The following is a 17067-nucleotide window of genomic DNA, read 5'->3' as shown; positions in this document are numbered from 1 at the left end:
AAAGTAGATTAGGTCATTTCAATGCGTTCAAAAGCAAGGACATAGACAGTTGGGTCAATGACCTCGCTGCCAAATCTAATACTTCTGCACTTGTGCAGAACCACAGACCTGAGTTGTATGAAATTGTGCTGGTTTGTTAGCCCTCATGAGTCTATCAGGCTTCCTAAAATTCTATTGAAATGCCTCATTGTCAATAGCTTAATAGAGCAACAATACACTACAGGGAAAATATCATATTTCATTCAATACACCTTAACATTCTATCAATACACTTCTTTGGTGATGCTCTCGATTTAGCTCACATTGTTTCCACCACCCATGACAGACTTCAGTGCCGTCTATTGTTACACAGCTCTCCAAACAGAACCTTGGTTAGAAACACAATAAACCCTTCAGCTGTGCTGCTGAGGCATTTTCCGATGAAGTGATTGTACGAGCACCATGAAGGTGTTGCACGCCTACCACCACTACGTAGCATTATGATAAATGTTAAGGGTCAAAACTTGGCTTTCTTATGCAAACTCATGATTTATTTATTTGAGTACATACTTTCCTGACAGAGAGAAAAAAAATTGGCTAGTGCAGACATCACCAATTGGCTTCAAGAATGGCAACGAGAAGCCAAGGCATCCGGAATCGTGACTGTCATAACATACAAGCTCTCATTAAACTCCACCAAGATAGAAATTTGAATTTCACACTGCAAGAAAACAAGATTCCTGGGTTCAATTATAGTGAGGTTTCCAAAGCAGGTGTGAAGATCGACAAACATACAAGTGCAGCTTTTAAAAGGCAATTTTAGTGCTTCCAAGTCTGCTCTGGCTCCCATGAGAGCAGAAGGAAAAATCACCAGGATATTAAATAAAAGATTTATACTTAATTTTGGATGACAAATAGATTATAAGAGACAGGTTAGATTGGGTAAATAGTCACTTGAATTGCGCTGAACTGTTTTTAATTGACAGCTCTAGCAAACTGCCTGATGTTGGTACATCAACTCTTGTGACGTAACCACAGTGAGGGCACAACTTAATACATCCAGAGCTAGGCTTACAATGGCAGAAAAGAATTCATAATCAGCCACTGGTGAACAGCAAAGAGTTAATATAGTACAGTTTTAAGGGGAAGCTAGATTATTGATCCAGAAACTCAGCTAACAGGGACCAGGTTTGAATCCCACCACAATATGTGGTGGAATTTAAATTCAATAAGAAAAATCTGGAATTAGGAATCCACTGATGACCATGAAATCATTGTCAATCATTGGGAAAGCTCATCCCCGTCACTGATCACTTAAGGAAGGAAATCTGCCATCCATACTCAAGAGCCGCAGTAACGTGGTTGACTCTCAACTGTCCTGTGTCAAGGGTAACTCGGGATGGACAATAAATGCTGGTCAGCCAGCGACCTCCCATGTCCCTTGAACGAATAAAAGAAAATCCAATGATAATTAAAAATTAAATTCAGAAAAACTTTAAAATAAAAGCAAAATGCTGGAAATCCAAAATAAAAACAGAATGCGCTGCAATACTCAGAAGATCTGGCAATGTGTAGAGAGAGAGAGAAACAAGAATTCAAGCTTCGAGTTGAATTTGACTGTTCTTCAGATTAAACCATATTTCACTTGCAGCATTAGCTCAATTTCTCTCTCCACAGATGCTGAGAGATTTCGCTGAGTATTTTCAGTATTTTCTGTCCAGTCACAATTCTCCCAAACGCCCCCCCATCAGTGGGTTCAATGGCCAGCGGAGGGGTGGTGGTTAGAATATGGCAGGAGGCTCAGTATTGCGGGACAGCACAGTGGTTAGCACTGCTGCCTCACAATGCCAGGGACCTAGGTTCGATTTGCTCTTGGGTCACTGTCTGTGCAGAGTTTGCACATTCCCACCCATGTCTGCAAGGGTTTCCTCCAGGTGCTCTGGTTTCCTCTCAGCCCAAAGATGCGCAGGTTAGGGGGATTGGCTAGGCTAAATTGCCCGAGTGTCAGAGGGACTAGCTACGTTAAGTGTGTGTGTGTGTGTGTGTGTGTGTGTGGGGGGGGGGGGGGGGGGGGGGGGGTAGGGCCTGGGTGGGATTGTGGTCAGTGCAGACTCAATGGGCCGAATGGCTTCCTTCTGCACCGTAAGATTCTGTGATTCCATGAAAATCAAATTTTATGCTGGTGTCAATTTCCTATGGGATCATCCATTGGTGCCTGCTGAGGTGGATAGAGAAGTCCACTGAAGGCCACTAAGAAACTCATTTGCATTCTGCTAATAGGATGCAGATGAGGGCCCGACTACCCATGTCCGATTTTTTTTGCGACACCAGTGGGGAAAATACATCTGGAACATCATGGCATGCAGACATCAGAACTCACCCTAACAATAACTGGGGCTGCCTCTGGAGTTTAGGGGGCAGGTCGCATGCAATCCCAGACCCTGGGCAACAAATGGTTGCAAAAGTAAGGCAGTGAGGGCCAGGAGATTTGGCATGATTTCCTGCCAGCCTCCACAGTAGGAGGCACCCCATGCTCCCCCTCGCAAACCCACTGATCACAAGGCCCAAACGGGAGAATTCCACCTTTTAAAAATGCACACCCAAAATTTCAGTTCATCTGCTCACTCCATAGCTGCCATTGGACCCGAAAACGTATTGCTGGCAATTTTGTTCATGTTTTAGTAATGAATATTGGCTGTGTCATGCTTTGATGCAATTAAAGTAGAAAAGCTGGCAGAGATGACAATTGGACAACCATTAATCCCTGAAAAGCATGATTGCATGCCCCATGACATTATTCGATGCTTGCAAATACTCTTAACCAAATTGGTTTCTGAAATATGCATGCTGCTTTCCTTCTAGCCCATCACTAATATATAGAAATTTTGGAGTGTAATTTTTTAAAAACAATGCCATAACACAACATGAAATGGAAATATCATAAGCAAATATTACATGGGTTAAAAGCTCACCATGAAATGCTAACCTTGATGTATTTGGCAGAAGACTGCAAAATATACTGAACATCAAGCTGACAGGGCTCACCCATATTAATGTCAGTTCATAGGTCAGGTCTGCTGTACGCCATTCAGCTCAGAACTGTGATTCATGTTGCCAAGAATTTAGGCTCTCACAAAAAGTTAACACAGCCTTGACTGCCAAAATGGTCAATGATCACCTAATTCAATCAAATGGAATTCCCACACACCACGGCACTCTCAGTTGTAGTGAGGTCTCACCACTATTACTAGGGGGGTTGGGAAACTAGTACCTCAGACCTAATACCTAATACCACAGCTACAGACTCTCAAGGTAAGAGTTTTAATGTTTCATTCAAGAATCTTAACATCATCTGCTGCATTCACAAAAAAATAAATTTCAAAAAGGAGTGGAAAAATGTTTTGCAGAAGTGTGAGAAAGGATTTGCAAAGTGCAACCCACAGGCTTGGTGGGCCGAAGGGCCTGTGCTGTATTGTTCATTGAAATATCAGTCCTATTATTAATTTATTTGGTGCCTTGTTACTAATACACTTCACTAACAAATCCAAAACACTTCAGTGTCATGCAATGCACATTCATTTCCTCCCCCACTGATACTTGCTGCAATTTTTAAATAGCTCAAAAATATTTATCCAAACACAAATATTTTCATGGCTACCAATTACAATTATGTTGCTTACACAGAATCTCCCACATCCATAACGCATTACACAAATTTCTCAGTTTTAATTAGATCCATTTTATGGGCATTGTAATTCAAAAAAACCAGAATCATAAAATGGTTACAGTATTGAGGCTACCAATTGATTCATCACATCTATTCCAAAGAGTGACAGAGAATCCCACTCCCCCTCCCTTTCACTATATCCCTGCAATTTTCATATCTTCAGGTAGTTATCCAATTCCCTTAAGAAAAGCACATCAGAATCTGCCTCAGGCAGTGTTTTCTGGACAAAATATTTTCTCAACTCTTCTTTGGCTCTTGCCATCACCTTAAATCTGTGTCCTTTGCTCACAGTATCCCTGCAGTGCAGAAAAGACCATTCAGCCCATCGAGTCAGCACCGACTCTGACAGACTATCTTGCACAGGCTCTCTATCCCATATATTTGCAATAGCCAGTCCATCTACACTGCACATCTTTGGACTGTGGGAGGAAGTCAGAGCTACCAGAGGAAACCCATGCAGATATGGGGAGAATGTGCAAACTCCACACAGATCATACATGGAATTGAACTCAGATCCCTGGAGTTGACAGCACTGTTAATCACTGTGCTAGTGCACCATCCCAAAGGGGTTTGCTTCTCAACCCTTCTGCCAAAAGAAATCGTTTTTCCACTTACTCTCGAGTAGACCCTGGAGAGGCAAGAGAAGAAAGTTACACAGGGCAGAACCATGTGCTGTCTCCAATGGGGAGTTTGGTGGCAGTGTGGCATTTACTCAGGCTGCAAGACGGCAGGAAGGGTCCCCATCATATTCTCGCCTCCATCTTGATCAAGTCTGTGACCAGAAAGTCCATGTTCGGCCTTCCAGCAGCACCAAAGGAGGCTTAATTAGCCAATTAATGGCTCATCCCACCAGCATTGCTATTAACCCAACAGCAGGCTTTACCATGCAGGGGACATAAGAAAATCCATGTCTGGTTGCTTGCAGGCTCCAAGAGAGGTTCGCCTCCTCAAAGAGGCTCAGTACTGACCGAGGGACTCGGCATCAAAAAGCGAGTAGGGCTGCATTTGCTGCCAACGCTCTCTCCTCCCCCATCAGCCCTCTCCCACCATCACTGACCTATGGCCTCGGATTCCATTGTACCATAGTCTCCCCAGTGGTTCTGCTGGCCTTCGATTGGCTGGCTAGATAGTTAAGTCTATTTATTAGTGTTACAACTAGGCTTGTATTAACACTGCAATGAAATCACCACACTCCGGCGCCTGTTTGAGTACACGGAGGGAGAATTTAGCATGGCCAATGCATCTAAGCAGCACATCTTTCAGACTCTGAGAAAAAACCAGAGCACCCTAGGAAACTCACGCACAGGCAGTCATCCAAAGCCAAAATCGAACCCAGGTTCCTGGGGCAATAAAATTGATTTTAAGTGTATAGCTTCCTGTGACACTGTACACATACAATGTTTTAACATAATCAAATTCATCATAAGCCCTGCAATTCAGTCTGAGACAAATTCCTAGAACTCCCTTCCCAACAGCACTGTAGATGTACCTATACCACGCAGACTACAATGACTCAAGTAAGCAGTTCATCCCCACCTTCTCAAGGGCAATTAAAGATGAGCAACAAAAATGTTGACCAAGTCAACAATGCCCACAATCAGGAAAGAAAATAATCTGAAAATGCTTGCTTCAATAATTGGTAATTTTGATCTGCTGATATGCAAATTTTGAAAACTCCACTTTTGTTTGTTATCATGTATCCTCCCAAGTCTTTGCAGTACTATCCATAATGCGGTCTCCCTGCTTTTACCCATGGCCTTCTACCACTTAGAATTCTCCCAAGTCTCTTCATCTCTGCTCGTAACACAGTTGGCTGTGAGACACTGACATTGAGCTGTTTATAAACAGCCAAATTTCACTCAAACAATCGCCTTGCAAGTTCGCAAAATTTCTCCAATACGAGTCAGCCATCAAATTAAGTACCTCTCTGCATGCAAGATAAACGTAGAGTGCCAATCCTGTGCATCTGCATTCCTATACAGATAGAAGCTCTATTATAAAGTGTTGCTCTGCAGGGCACAGATGCAAATGATAAATTGAAACAGGTTTAAAAAAGACAGGAAATACAGGTCACATTACCAAGATCAGAACAAAATAGAAGGCATCTTGATGTTGGACTAATGGTATGCTACCAGCTTTCCAATTACGCTCTCCCCCATTTGCATTTCCAGCCAGGAGTATGCATCAGCTAGAGCAGGGGGCTCCAAACTACAGCCTGCAGGCCACATCCAGCCTGCAGCAGGCTGCCTCCGGATCAGAGTTTGGAGACCGCTGAGCTTAGAGGAAGCCTGAAAATCTCACCACAGTTCACAAACCCACAGGGAAAGAAGTGAGACTGTGTTGTTGCCAGTGTAAGCCAGTCAATGTTCAAGCCCCACCAGCAACAGAAGAGCAAAGCATTTATCCTCAGCCACACCTTTCACGACGTAAGAGCACATTGCAATGAGGAGTCTGGGTCTTGAACCCACACCAGTTAGCAGGTTAAATAACCATTGAACTCTCACAATGGGAAGTGTGATACGAGACGATACAGGTTAACTAAATTATTAGCCTGAACAGTCAAACCATTTTCACAAACTCTACACTCTTCCTCATTTACAATTGAGAAGAGGCAACATTATCATTGAGGAATGCATACAATTGTAGGGAAAAATCACTTCTCCAAACAGCTAAAACCTAAATTACTGCAAAATGTTTATGTTAAACTTCACGCCATGTATGCCATCATAGAATCCCACAGTGAAGGAGGCGGCCATTTGGCCCATCTAGTTGGCACCGACCACAATCCCATCCAAGCCCTATTCTCATGACAGCATTTACCCTCCTAGTCCCCCTGACACTAAGGGGCAATTTAGCATCACCAATCCATCTAACCCACACATCTTTGGACTATTATCATTAATATCATAATGGACTAATATCAGCATTTAAAAAGACAATTTGTGCCTGTCGTGTTGACGAATTCAGTCGCAATTCACAAAAATATTTTACCCGAGATCCCACAATTTACAAAATCCTGAATTCAAAGAGATTCAAGCGACAAACTCCTTGAAATTGTTCCCATTTTTCTACCCTCTTGAAGTCACAGATTTCTACTGAGCTTTAAATTAATTGATACCAATAGTAACTTGTCCAAATCATATTCTTTATCGATGAGCTAAGCTTCTGAGCAAGTGAGCAGCAACTTCGGGTGGGTTAGAGAGGGGAGCATGAAGACAAGTTTCCAACCTTACTCTTGCCAAATATTGACATGAACATTTTGTTATATTACAACAATGAACAACTGCACCAGAAAACGATTCTAGTTTTGCACCCCATACCACAGACAAGGGAACTAGTTTAATTGCAACAAACCTACCACCCTTTTGGCTGATATTAACCAACAAAGATGTGGAATGTGACTCTTTACAGATAATCAAGTCTTAAAGGTACAGACAACGTGAGTGGAGAAAGGGTTAAGCACAGGTCAAAGAGATAGGTATTGTCTCCAGACAGGACAGTTAGTGAGATTTTACAAATACCGACAAGTTGTGGGGGTTACAGATAGTGTGACATGAAACTAAGATCCAAGTTAAGGCCATCCTCATGGTGCGGGACTTGGCCATCAGTCTACTCATTGTACCGCAAACCCACAGATAGCCTCATGATGCTCCACTTCTCCAGCTTCCACCCTAAACACATTAAAGAAGCCATCCCCTACAGACAAGACCTCAGTATAGCAGGTGATTCACATGAGATGATGGCATCCGTGTCAATGATCTGGCACGTCTTGCAGATATTGATGTGGCACCTTCAAAGTGGTATGGGGAAACAATACTTTTCACTGTATGTTAATACATGTGACAATAATAAATCAAATTAAATCACCCTGTGATTTAATTTGCTTTCTAATACATTTATATAGCTTTGTTGACATGTAGTGTCCAGAACTGTCCACCTGAAACATAATAAGTGAAAAGCTCTAACTAACTTTTCTAGTTAAGATCTCAATTTAGAAATCCAAGTAACCCATTTCTTTTGCCAAACCAGCCTGTCACTGTTTAAAGATTTTTGTTAGTTTTATCTGCGGAAGCTAAGATTTCTTGGCTCCTCTACAAGTTTCAAAATCATGTGATCTATTGTGTATTGCCTTTTTCTGATAGTCCTCCCAAATGTCATCACTTGAACGCGATCTGCCCGTTTCAACATCCTGGAGTCTATAGATCTCCTCATTATCATCTACTGCTTTCATAATGTGCAAAATTCATTATGTTGCTTTATGCCAAGTCTTGAAGAGGCTTGAAGCTGGCTCTTGGGGAACACCACTACAAACCAGCACCCAACCTGAAAATCAGCCATTCACTACCACCCTTTGTTTCCCCTCACTGGGCCAATTCAGAATCTACAATGGTCATATGCCCCTTAATTTCCATGGGTTGTCATCTTCTTAATAAAGCCCTGTCTGGCTAATTCCTCCAAGGTCCAGACTTAGACCTACATCATACTGATAAATTTTATCAAAGAATTCAATCAACTTGGTGAACATGGATTCCCTTCAGCAAAGTCTCACTGGCTCTTCTTGATTGCCCCATAACTTTCCCAATGCAAATTTGCTTCATCCCTGATAATCCATTAACTTGTCCACAACAATGTTTGTCTCATTGTCCTGTAGTTTCCCGGGGCCTGAATTGTATGTAATTCAAGGCACACCTGAAATCAAGCAGAATTGAAACCTGCTTCTGCCTGAGATATTGTCGTTAACACAATATTATGTTTGATGACCAATTAATAGCCGTCCGGCGTGAAACGTGACCTGTGAAAGTCTGGGCACTGCCGGGGAAGGATAGGAAGAGGGCAGGCACTGAAAAAAAAAGGAATGTGCAGGCTGGTGCTTTCAATATACCCTCAGGGGGACAGCCCTTGTGGCGATGAGAAATCTATGGACAGGTTAAAAAAAAATCAGCAGAAGAGCTGTACCATGAGAGCCCAGGCAGCACAATCCTATACAAAACCCAGATATATTTGTTAATTTTGTTTGCACCCAGAACTTCATCCTGCCCCGAATCAAGTTTGCAGCTAAAATGCAGCCAGGTTCTCTGACAATCTGATGAGGATCGAACAATTGCTTTTTCCAACAATTTAAGATGCATTCCATCTGGACCAGGTAATTTAGCAATTTTTGATTAATGACCATGGGTCTTAATACATTTTTTCAATTATTATTTTCCTGTTGGATAATTTCCCTCCTCTTTTAGTGTAGCTTTCCCAACATCTCCTTTGTCAGGACAAGCACAAATATTTATTTAATACTTCAGCCATGTCCTCTCTCTCATCATGAAGATCTCCATTTGGGTCTTAATAGCTCCAACATTTTCCCCATAATGGATTTTGTCTTCAGTAAAAAAGAGCTGCAATTTGCCACAGCATGCGGGGGTTAACAAGGACAGTATACAAAAGAAAACAAACCGCACAGTTCATACTCCTAACCACTATTCAAAGACTTCAGCTGAACAAGTTCATCTGTGTGCTCTTCAGGGTTATGCGAGCCCACTGATAATGACAGATGTTTTATTACCTTTTTTTAAAAAAAGAGCCGACCATTTTTCTTATTACCACAACCTAAGCTGCAGTTGAGCAAGACAGCACTAAGAATATACTTAATTAGCGTGACTGTGGCTTGAGGTTGTGGGGAATCAGCTCCACGGGAAATTATTTGTATGGATCACAATTGAGGACAGAACAGACTGTTGCCACTCACTTTATTGGCACCAGGTTGGTGACAAATATAAATATGTGACTTAATCAAACTGGTCATCTCAGAGTGAGCACAGTCTTTGGTTCTAATTCATTTCAGCTTACAGCTGCAATGACTAGAATGAGGTACAACTAAAGCTAACTAATTGTATAACAATGGATGCCTTTTGCCGATAGGTTAAGGCTCTGTTGACTGACAGTTGTACTTGCGAAACTGTCAATACACTTTCACTGCTAATTTGTATTTTCTTGTTTTTAGTGTTTAAATTGTGTTGTGTAATTTCTGTTACTGCAGCATTAGCCTCTTGGCCTGGTCATTATTGTAAATGAGAATCGGTTTTCAATTGACTTACCTGGCTGTTTACTTAATTTTCCTTTATTTCTGCTTCTATTTTCTATGGATGTATGTACTTGGAGACATTTGAACGAGGTACCATGGAACAATGCTGCAGCAAGAAGTTAACACTTCCAGTGATAAGCACACTATCAATGAAGTTCTTGAAAGTAAAAGCAAATTGCAAATTCGTATCCACAGTGTAATAGCCCAAATGATAATAGATCACTAAATTACTTAAAACAAATCTAGATATTGTTAACACATAATTGACTATTGATATTTATTTTTCTCCAGAAAGAACACATTCATGCACATAACACAAGTAAACGGGATCAAAGGTTTACAGGATTGGGTGGCACTATTGCCTCACAGCGCCAGGGGCCCGGGCTCAAATCCAGCCTCGGGTGACTGTGTGTAGAGTTTGCACATTCTCCCAGCGTCTGAGTGGGTTTCCTCCAGGTGCTCCAGTTTCCTCCCACAGTCCAAAGTCGTGCAGATTAGGTTGATTGGCTATAGTAAATTGCCCCTTAGTGTCGGGGGGCTAGCAGGGTAAATAATTTGGGATAAGGCCTGGGTGGGATTGTGGTCCATGCAGACTTGATGGGCCAGGTGGCCTCCTTCTGCACTGTAGGACTTCTATGTTTAGAGGAGTGAATTAAAGGAAATCTACATAGTCTACCAAGGAGTCAATCAGACAATTAATATTTGATTATAAACAGTACAGAAACATACCTCAATGGATTCAGAAAATTTCTTCTTTTATTCATACAGGAATTCTTGTTCTCAAAAAAAGCAGCTCTGATGCAAAACCATTGTGACTGGAAATCTTTCACTTTTGTTGAACTGGACAACATGGAATGTTAAGTGACTGGCTTGTTTGGTGTTGGAACACGCAAAGCAGAATAACAAAAGAAAACTGAGCCTTAGAGGCACAAACATTCTGTTTTGACTGGCTGGCTGAGAAAGGTGAACTCAGCTGGGTCAATGTTGGGGACACTACAATTGGCCACAGCGTCTGAGCAGGAGGGAAAGAAAAAAAAAGGTGGTAGGGAAATTGGGGGGGGGGGGGTGTTGGTGTTGACAAAAGGGTCGCTTTGGCTCCAATTACAATCTGGTGGCCACAGTTCACATGAATTTATGGATGATAGGGAGAAGGCCAGTCTGATCTGAGATTTACCGCATCCAAGTTCTATACAAAAAAAAAGATGGCATCAGAGCAAGGTGAGCTGTCTGCAACATACCTTCTAAGTGCATCTTTTACCCCAGTTTTGCACTTCTATAGCTGTATTCTAAATCGTTTCAAACTATAATATCCTCCTCTTCATCCTACCTGTAAGCTGTAACACCATATTCTGCACCCTATCCTTTTCCCCTATGTACTTCATAAGTGTTATGTTTTGCCCGTATAGTGATTTCTTCCACACAGGCATGAGGAATAGTTTAAATTCCAGAAGGGACTTTTGGTACCCTAGCCCAACTGATCGCCAACCCTCCTCCCTCCACCCCACAAATCTACATTTTTTTATATAAATCACAGAAAAATATCGCCATTGAATATTACAGCCAGAAGAAATTCTTTAAGACAAGTGAAACGGGACAAGTTGCACTATTAAAAACACAGAACATACGTACCACATGCAAATAACATCAGTAAATCTAAAGTTGTTAATAAAATATAGTTGCCCTCAAGCTCAAGGTGATGTAGCGCCCTATAATTCTTCAATGTCACCCATACATTATTGAAGAGAGCCAACAACGAGAGCACAAATATCAACATCTGCTGCTTAACATCTTCCCAGAGGGATATCTTTTCGCTTCAGATTCACTCGGCAGCCGATAAAAATGTCAAAGTTCATCTCATTCTCCAAGCTCATTAAGAGACATGGGGCTTACGAACCTTATCAGGTTTCACACACTTGTGAATAAATAACAGTTTCCGCATAAAAGGAAAAGAGGCAGAAAGAGCGCTCTCCATCAGTAACCTCTACCTTCACACAGACGATTCCATTTCACTGGAGCACTTTCTGAAGTCCAGCGTCAGTTATTAAATAGCATGCAGTTTTTCCACTTTCTGTTGCTTACAGTTTTCAATTCTGACCTGCCTGCAACAAATATTTTTGGTTCTCAGTACCGTACTTGCATCAGTACTGTTGGATATCTGACAATTGCGTGCCACATGAGTACAGTGCTGAAACCTACTCTGCGACTGGTTGTCGGACAGGCTTACGCCACCAACAGGCACTTATTGGTTCAAAACGCACTGAAGCTGTAAAAAGAGCTTCCTCCCTCACATGTTGCGCATTGTGACAAGGAACAGAGGAATTTTTATCTTGATTGTGTGTGATGAACTCAGCCTAACCATGGCCCCTCTGTCCACGTTCTCGTTATCAACTCAATCTATTATATGAAAGGTCATTAATTATCACTCTTACTCGACTCTCGTATAAAGATGGTGCTTACTAAAAGAGCTTTCACATACTGTTTGGCTGCAGTTAAACATTAACTGTGCTTGAATCAGTATAAGCACATGAAACAATTATTGGAAATGCTTACTTGTTTGCTTTGCTAATTCATCAGTGCAGAAGAAAAAAATACAAAATGTAGTTTCTGGCTCTGACTCCATATAGGAATAAATGCAGGCTATTTATAGAATCCTACGGTGAAGGAGGCCATTCAGCCCATCAAATCTGCACCAACCACAATCCTACCCAGGCCATTTCCCCATAAGCCCGTGCATTTACCCCAGCTAGTCCTCCTGACACCCAGGGACAATTTAGCATGACCAATCCACCAAACCCACACATCTTTGGACTGCAGGAGAAAACCCACACAGACACAGGGAGAATGTTCAAACTCCACAGTCACCCAAGCTGGGAATCAAACTCAGGTCCTTAGTGCTGTGAGGTAGCAGTGCGAGCCACAGTGCCACCGTGCCATACCAGCAGTATGTACCATCTGCAAGATGCAACTCACCAAGGCTCTTTCAATAACAGCTTCCAAAACAGTGTCATGTTCCAGTATATTATGAACTCTAGTCAATACTTTATATTGTACTTACAGAAGTTAAAGTTAATATGTAGAAGATTAAAAGAGCTGCCAGTTTCATTTACAAACCAGTTTGCTAATGAATGTTATACTCATTTCAAGATAATTGTAAAAATGCAACAGAAGAGTTAATTGTTTTCAGCAAAATCCACAAGATCACGTTATAAGAAAGCAAACAATAATAGAAAACACTTCACAAACATTAGGGGAAGCATTATTCCAAGACTATTAATCCAGAAGCCCAGCCAATGTTCTGGCGACCCAGGTTCAAATCCCGCCACAGCAGATGGTGGAATTTGAATTCAATAAAAAAGATCTGGAATTAAGAATTTTTACTGATAACCATGAAACCATTGTCGATTCTCAGAAAAACACATCTGGTTCACCAATGCCCTTTAGGGAAAGAAATCTGCCATCCTTACCCAATCTGGCCTACATGTGACTCCAGAGCCACAGCAACATGGGTGACTCCCAATTGCCTCCAAGGGCACCTAGGGATGGGCAATAAATGCTCGCCAGACAACAATACCCACACCCATGAATGAATTTTTTAAAAATTACATAAAAAAGGAAAAAGACTTAGACGATCTACTGCTCCCTTAAACAGAACACAGCAATAAACTGGATGAATTCCGTGCAAATCCTGAGGAACTGAACATTTCTGCTGCCCGCCTACCTCAATTTTATATCAACATTCTGGCGGCAAGTAAACATGCAGATTTCTGAGCAATGAATCATTTATCTCAGTTATGTTTAGCATGGTAAATAGCGTAAATAAAGTAGTCAGCAGTCATTTTGCAGCCAGGACATAGAAGCACAGAATGGTTAAAACACAGAATGAGGCCATTCAAACCATCATCTCCATGCCAGCTCTTTGCAAAAACAACTCCGCTATTCCCATTCTCCCTAGCTTCCTTGTCGATCTGCAGATTTCTTCTCTCGAGATAACTATCCAATTCTCTTTTGAAAGTCGTGGTTGAAACTACCTCCACCCCACACTCAGTGCATTCCAGTCACAAACCACTCATTGCGTAAAACAAAAAGGTTTCCCTCCCATCATCTTTGGTTCTTTTGCCATTCACCATAAATTAGTGTCCTCTGGTTCTCCTTGTCTACACTATCCAACTATCTCATAATTTTGAATATCAAATCTCGCAAACTTTTCTTGTCCTGATACAATTTTGCCTCCAAATCTTTGGGTAAATGACTCTGGTAAATAACCTTCTGGTGCAGTGTAATACCTGACAGACAAATAAGGTTTTCAGTTCAATTCTCTATTTGCACTCTTATTAACTGACCTGAGTGAAGTGTATGTAGTTTAGCCTCAACATCCCAGGAGCTAAAAAAGCAGCTCAAGTTTCCAACCCTGACCATTATCCAGTGCATCAAAACTCAAGAACAGCTTCTTTCCTGCTGCCAGACTTTGAATGGACCTACCTCACATTAAGTTGATCTTTCTCTACACCCTAGCTATGACTGTAACACTACATTCTGCACTCTCTCCTTTCCTTCTCTACGAATGGTATGCTTTGTTTATATAGCACGTAAGAAACAATACTTTTCACTGTATACTAATACATGTGACAATACAAAACAAAATCAAATCAAGTTCTTACCAGAAGGTTTATTTGTACAGAAGCAAAAAACTGAATTAGATAAAAGCAAACTACTACTGATGGTGGAATATGAAACCAAAACAGAAAATGCTAGAAAATCTCAGATCTGACAGCATCTGTAGAGAGAAAATACAGCCAATGTTTTGAGTCAGGAAGACCCATGGTCAGAGCGACAAAGGGTCATCCAGACTCAAATGTTAGCTCTATTCTCTCTCCACAGTTGCTGTCAGGCCTGCAGAAGAATGAATTAAGCCTTATTATAATATACATTATAATAAGGATCAGCATGCTATTGTGAAGCTCATAATGATGAACCAGTGAACTACTGGAGCAAAAATTCGAAGAGGAGAGAATATACCCAAACTTTCGGCTGGATCTGGGTCTTGACGCTGCCCTGTGTTAATAAACATTCAAGGAGGAGTTAAAGCTGACTAACTCACTATGTTACCTCCCTGGACATTTTTCAGGTATTTTGGTACACATTATATTGTTCATTGATTTCCTTCATTCATTGGTTTTCATCAGAGACAAGAGAGATAGATTCAGGATTGCAAGCACACAAAATACGCAGTACAGATCTTTCACAAGGTTAATATGAAAACACATTTACAGTGAGACATTGCATCTGTAAAGCTGAAAATGGAATGAGAGAAAGGATAGAAGATTTTATAAAGTAAAGGAACACCTAAGCAATCATTCCAAGCGCATCAAGGGATTTATGGACCTGTAAAATTCTAATCATTCATGTGGAGCAAAAATCTGCAGTCTTCATAAATCAGTTTTATTTTAAATACATAGAGGCAGATTGACTTTCAATGGTTAGATATTGCTGCATGAACATTGCAAATATTTCAAACATCCCCACTTAATATGCAAAAGTCAACAATTACTCCAAACGTACTGCTTCACTGTAAGTGAATCTTAATTCACAATCTGCGTAACTCTCGACTGCAACTTCACACACCTAGGAATTGTAATAAGCAATATTCGTATACAAACACATTCCTTTCTCTGCAATTTTAAGATACAATAACGCTACCAAAGCCTGATTAATGCTTCTGTTAAAAATAGCAGAGAAAATCAGCTCACTATAGTCACTCACATAAACCATACTAGAGATATTCCATACCATGCTCCTGCTTCTCCAACAATACAGTACACCCTCCAGAGGTATTGCTAAAGATAGCATGAGTCACATTCAAATTCAGTCTAGATAAAAGCAATATACTGCAGATGCTGGAATCTGAAATAAAAGCAGGAAACGCTGGAATATCTCAGTAGGTCTGACAGGATCTGTGGGGAGGGAATAGAGCCAACATTTCAAGTCTAGATGATCCTTCATCAGGGCTCTGTGGATTATGGATGCTGATGAATGTGACTCAAACGGCAAAATGATTGGATGGAGAGATATCCTACCAAGTGAGTAGAGTTGGAAAGGCTGAAAGATTACATGTCGATCCACATGATGAGAGTGCTTTTAACTACAAGGTACATCTTTACTCTATAGAATATTTAAGGTAAAATTTAGTTTGTTTGAAATACCTTTGCATAAAGTTAATTTTAGATTTTCTTTTTAACAGTCAAAGTTTCAAGGAATGAAATTTTGTCCAGGAATTTTCTTTCTATTGGCATCAAAGGGATTCCTTTCTTTTGCCTAAAAGAAGTTATCGATATTAACAGGTATTGTGAAGTGTTTGGTTGGATCCTGATACCTTGGGTGCGATTCTCTCAGCCCACTGCACTGCGTTTCTAGCTCAGTGGGCCAGGAGGTTCAAGCGGAGGCCATCTTGTGGCTTCCCACTGGGCGCACGGCTTGCGCAAGTCTCCAGCAGCCAGATTTCTGGTGTCATCAGTTCGGCGCAGAGCTGCATAAATTATGTAAATCCTCATTTTTTTTGTGTGTAATTCGGGAGCCTGGGACTCAAATCTCCTGGCTGCTAGCCTCTCCTCTCCCGCCAAGAGCGTTTCGCTCCAGCAGGGTTCATGATAGCTTCCTACTCATGGGGAGCTGGCAGCCCCACCCTGTGGGAGCAAAGGGAGTGGCTATAAAGGAGGTGCCCCACCTTGGCACTGCCCACTGGGCACCCAGCAGTGCTGGGGGCAGGGCCTCTGAGGGCTAGAGGGTCCTGCTGCCAATCGGTAGTGACAGAGGGAGGGAGGCCACCGCCGGGGCTTGCCCAAGACACGTTCGTGGGTTCAGCAAAATCAGGCCATAGAGAAGTTTGGAGGGGCCAGCAACACGGGGTCATAGGTCAGGCCAGCGATCGCCAGAAGGGCAGGGCTACTGCACATGCACCAATCTTGGCACCGATAGATCAGCACATGCGTAGTGGCCCACTCAGTGCTGTGCTGCTAGCCTCTCCGGCAGGAAAAGGCCCTGCCCCCTGAATTTTCATGCAATTTACACCAGTTCATTTGGCAGTGCAGAGAGTGAGAGGGGTTCATTTTGAAAATCCCGCTAAAACACCCAGCAGAATTTACTCCAGTTTCTAAGTGAATTGCCCCACCATCTTTTTAATCATCTTCCAAAATGATAGGACTCTTAACTTGTACAAGACTTAATGGCTTTAAACAAAGTTTTTAATTTTATTCTTTCATTTTAAATTCTGAAACTCTAAAACCAGTACCTT

At 41.6% G+C, this 17067-nt stretch overlaps 1 protein-coding gene across 6 annotated transcripts in view; it reads right to left on the bottom strand.

Annotated features, from left to right (window-relative positions):
- Positions 1–17067, bottom strand: part of plekha7b (pleckstrin homology domain containing, family A member 7b) — a 462229-nt gene that overhangs the window by 210087 nt on the left and 235075 nt on the right. The window contains exon 1 of one of the 6 annotated variants that reach the window (XM_080190141.1): positions 11765–11913. The exons of 4 other annotated variants lie outside the window; for them this stretch is intronic. Coding sequence is in view for 1 of the 2 variants with exons in the window: in XM_080190139.1 (XP_080046265.1) it covers positions 11409–11413 (5 nt within the window). In the remaining variant the exon portion in view is untranslated. Of the gene's footprint in view, positions 1–11408; positions 11737–11764; positions 11914–17067 lie in introns of those variants that run through there. One more of the 6 variants, XM_080190139.1, reaches the window with a different exon arrangement.

This window comes from Carcharhinus amblyrhynchos, chromosome 6 (assembly GCF_965287045.1).
Source record: "Carcharhinus amblyrhynchos chromosome 6, sCarAmb.v2.hapA, whole genome shotgun sequence".
Lineage (NCBI taxonomy): Eukaryota > Metazoa > Chordata > Chondrichthyes > Carcharhiniformes > Carcharhinidae > Carcharhinus > Carcharhinus amblyrhynchos.
Note: the sequence above shows the minus strand (reverse complement) of the source record. Positions and strands in the feature narration are given on the sequence as shown.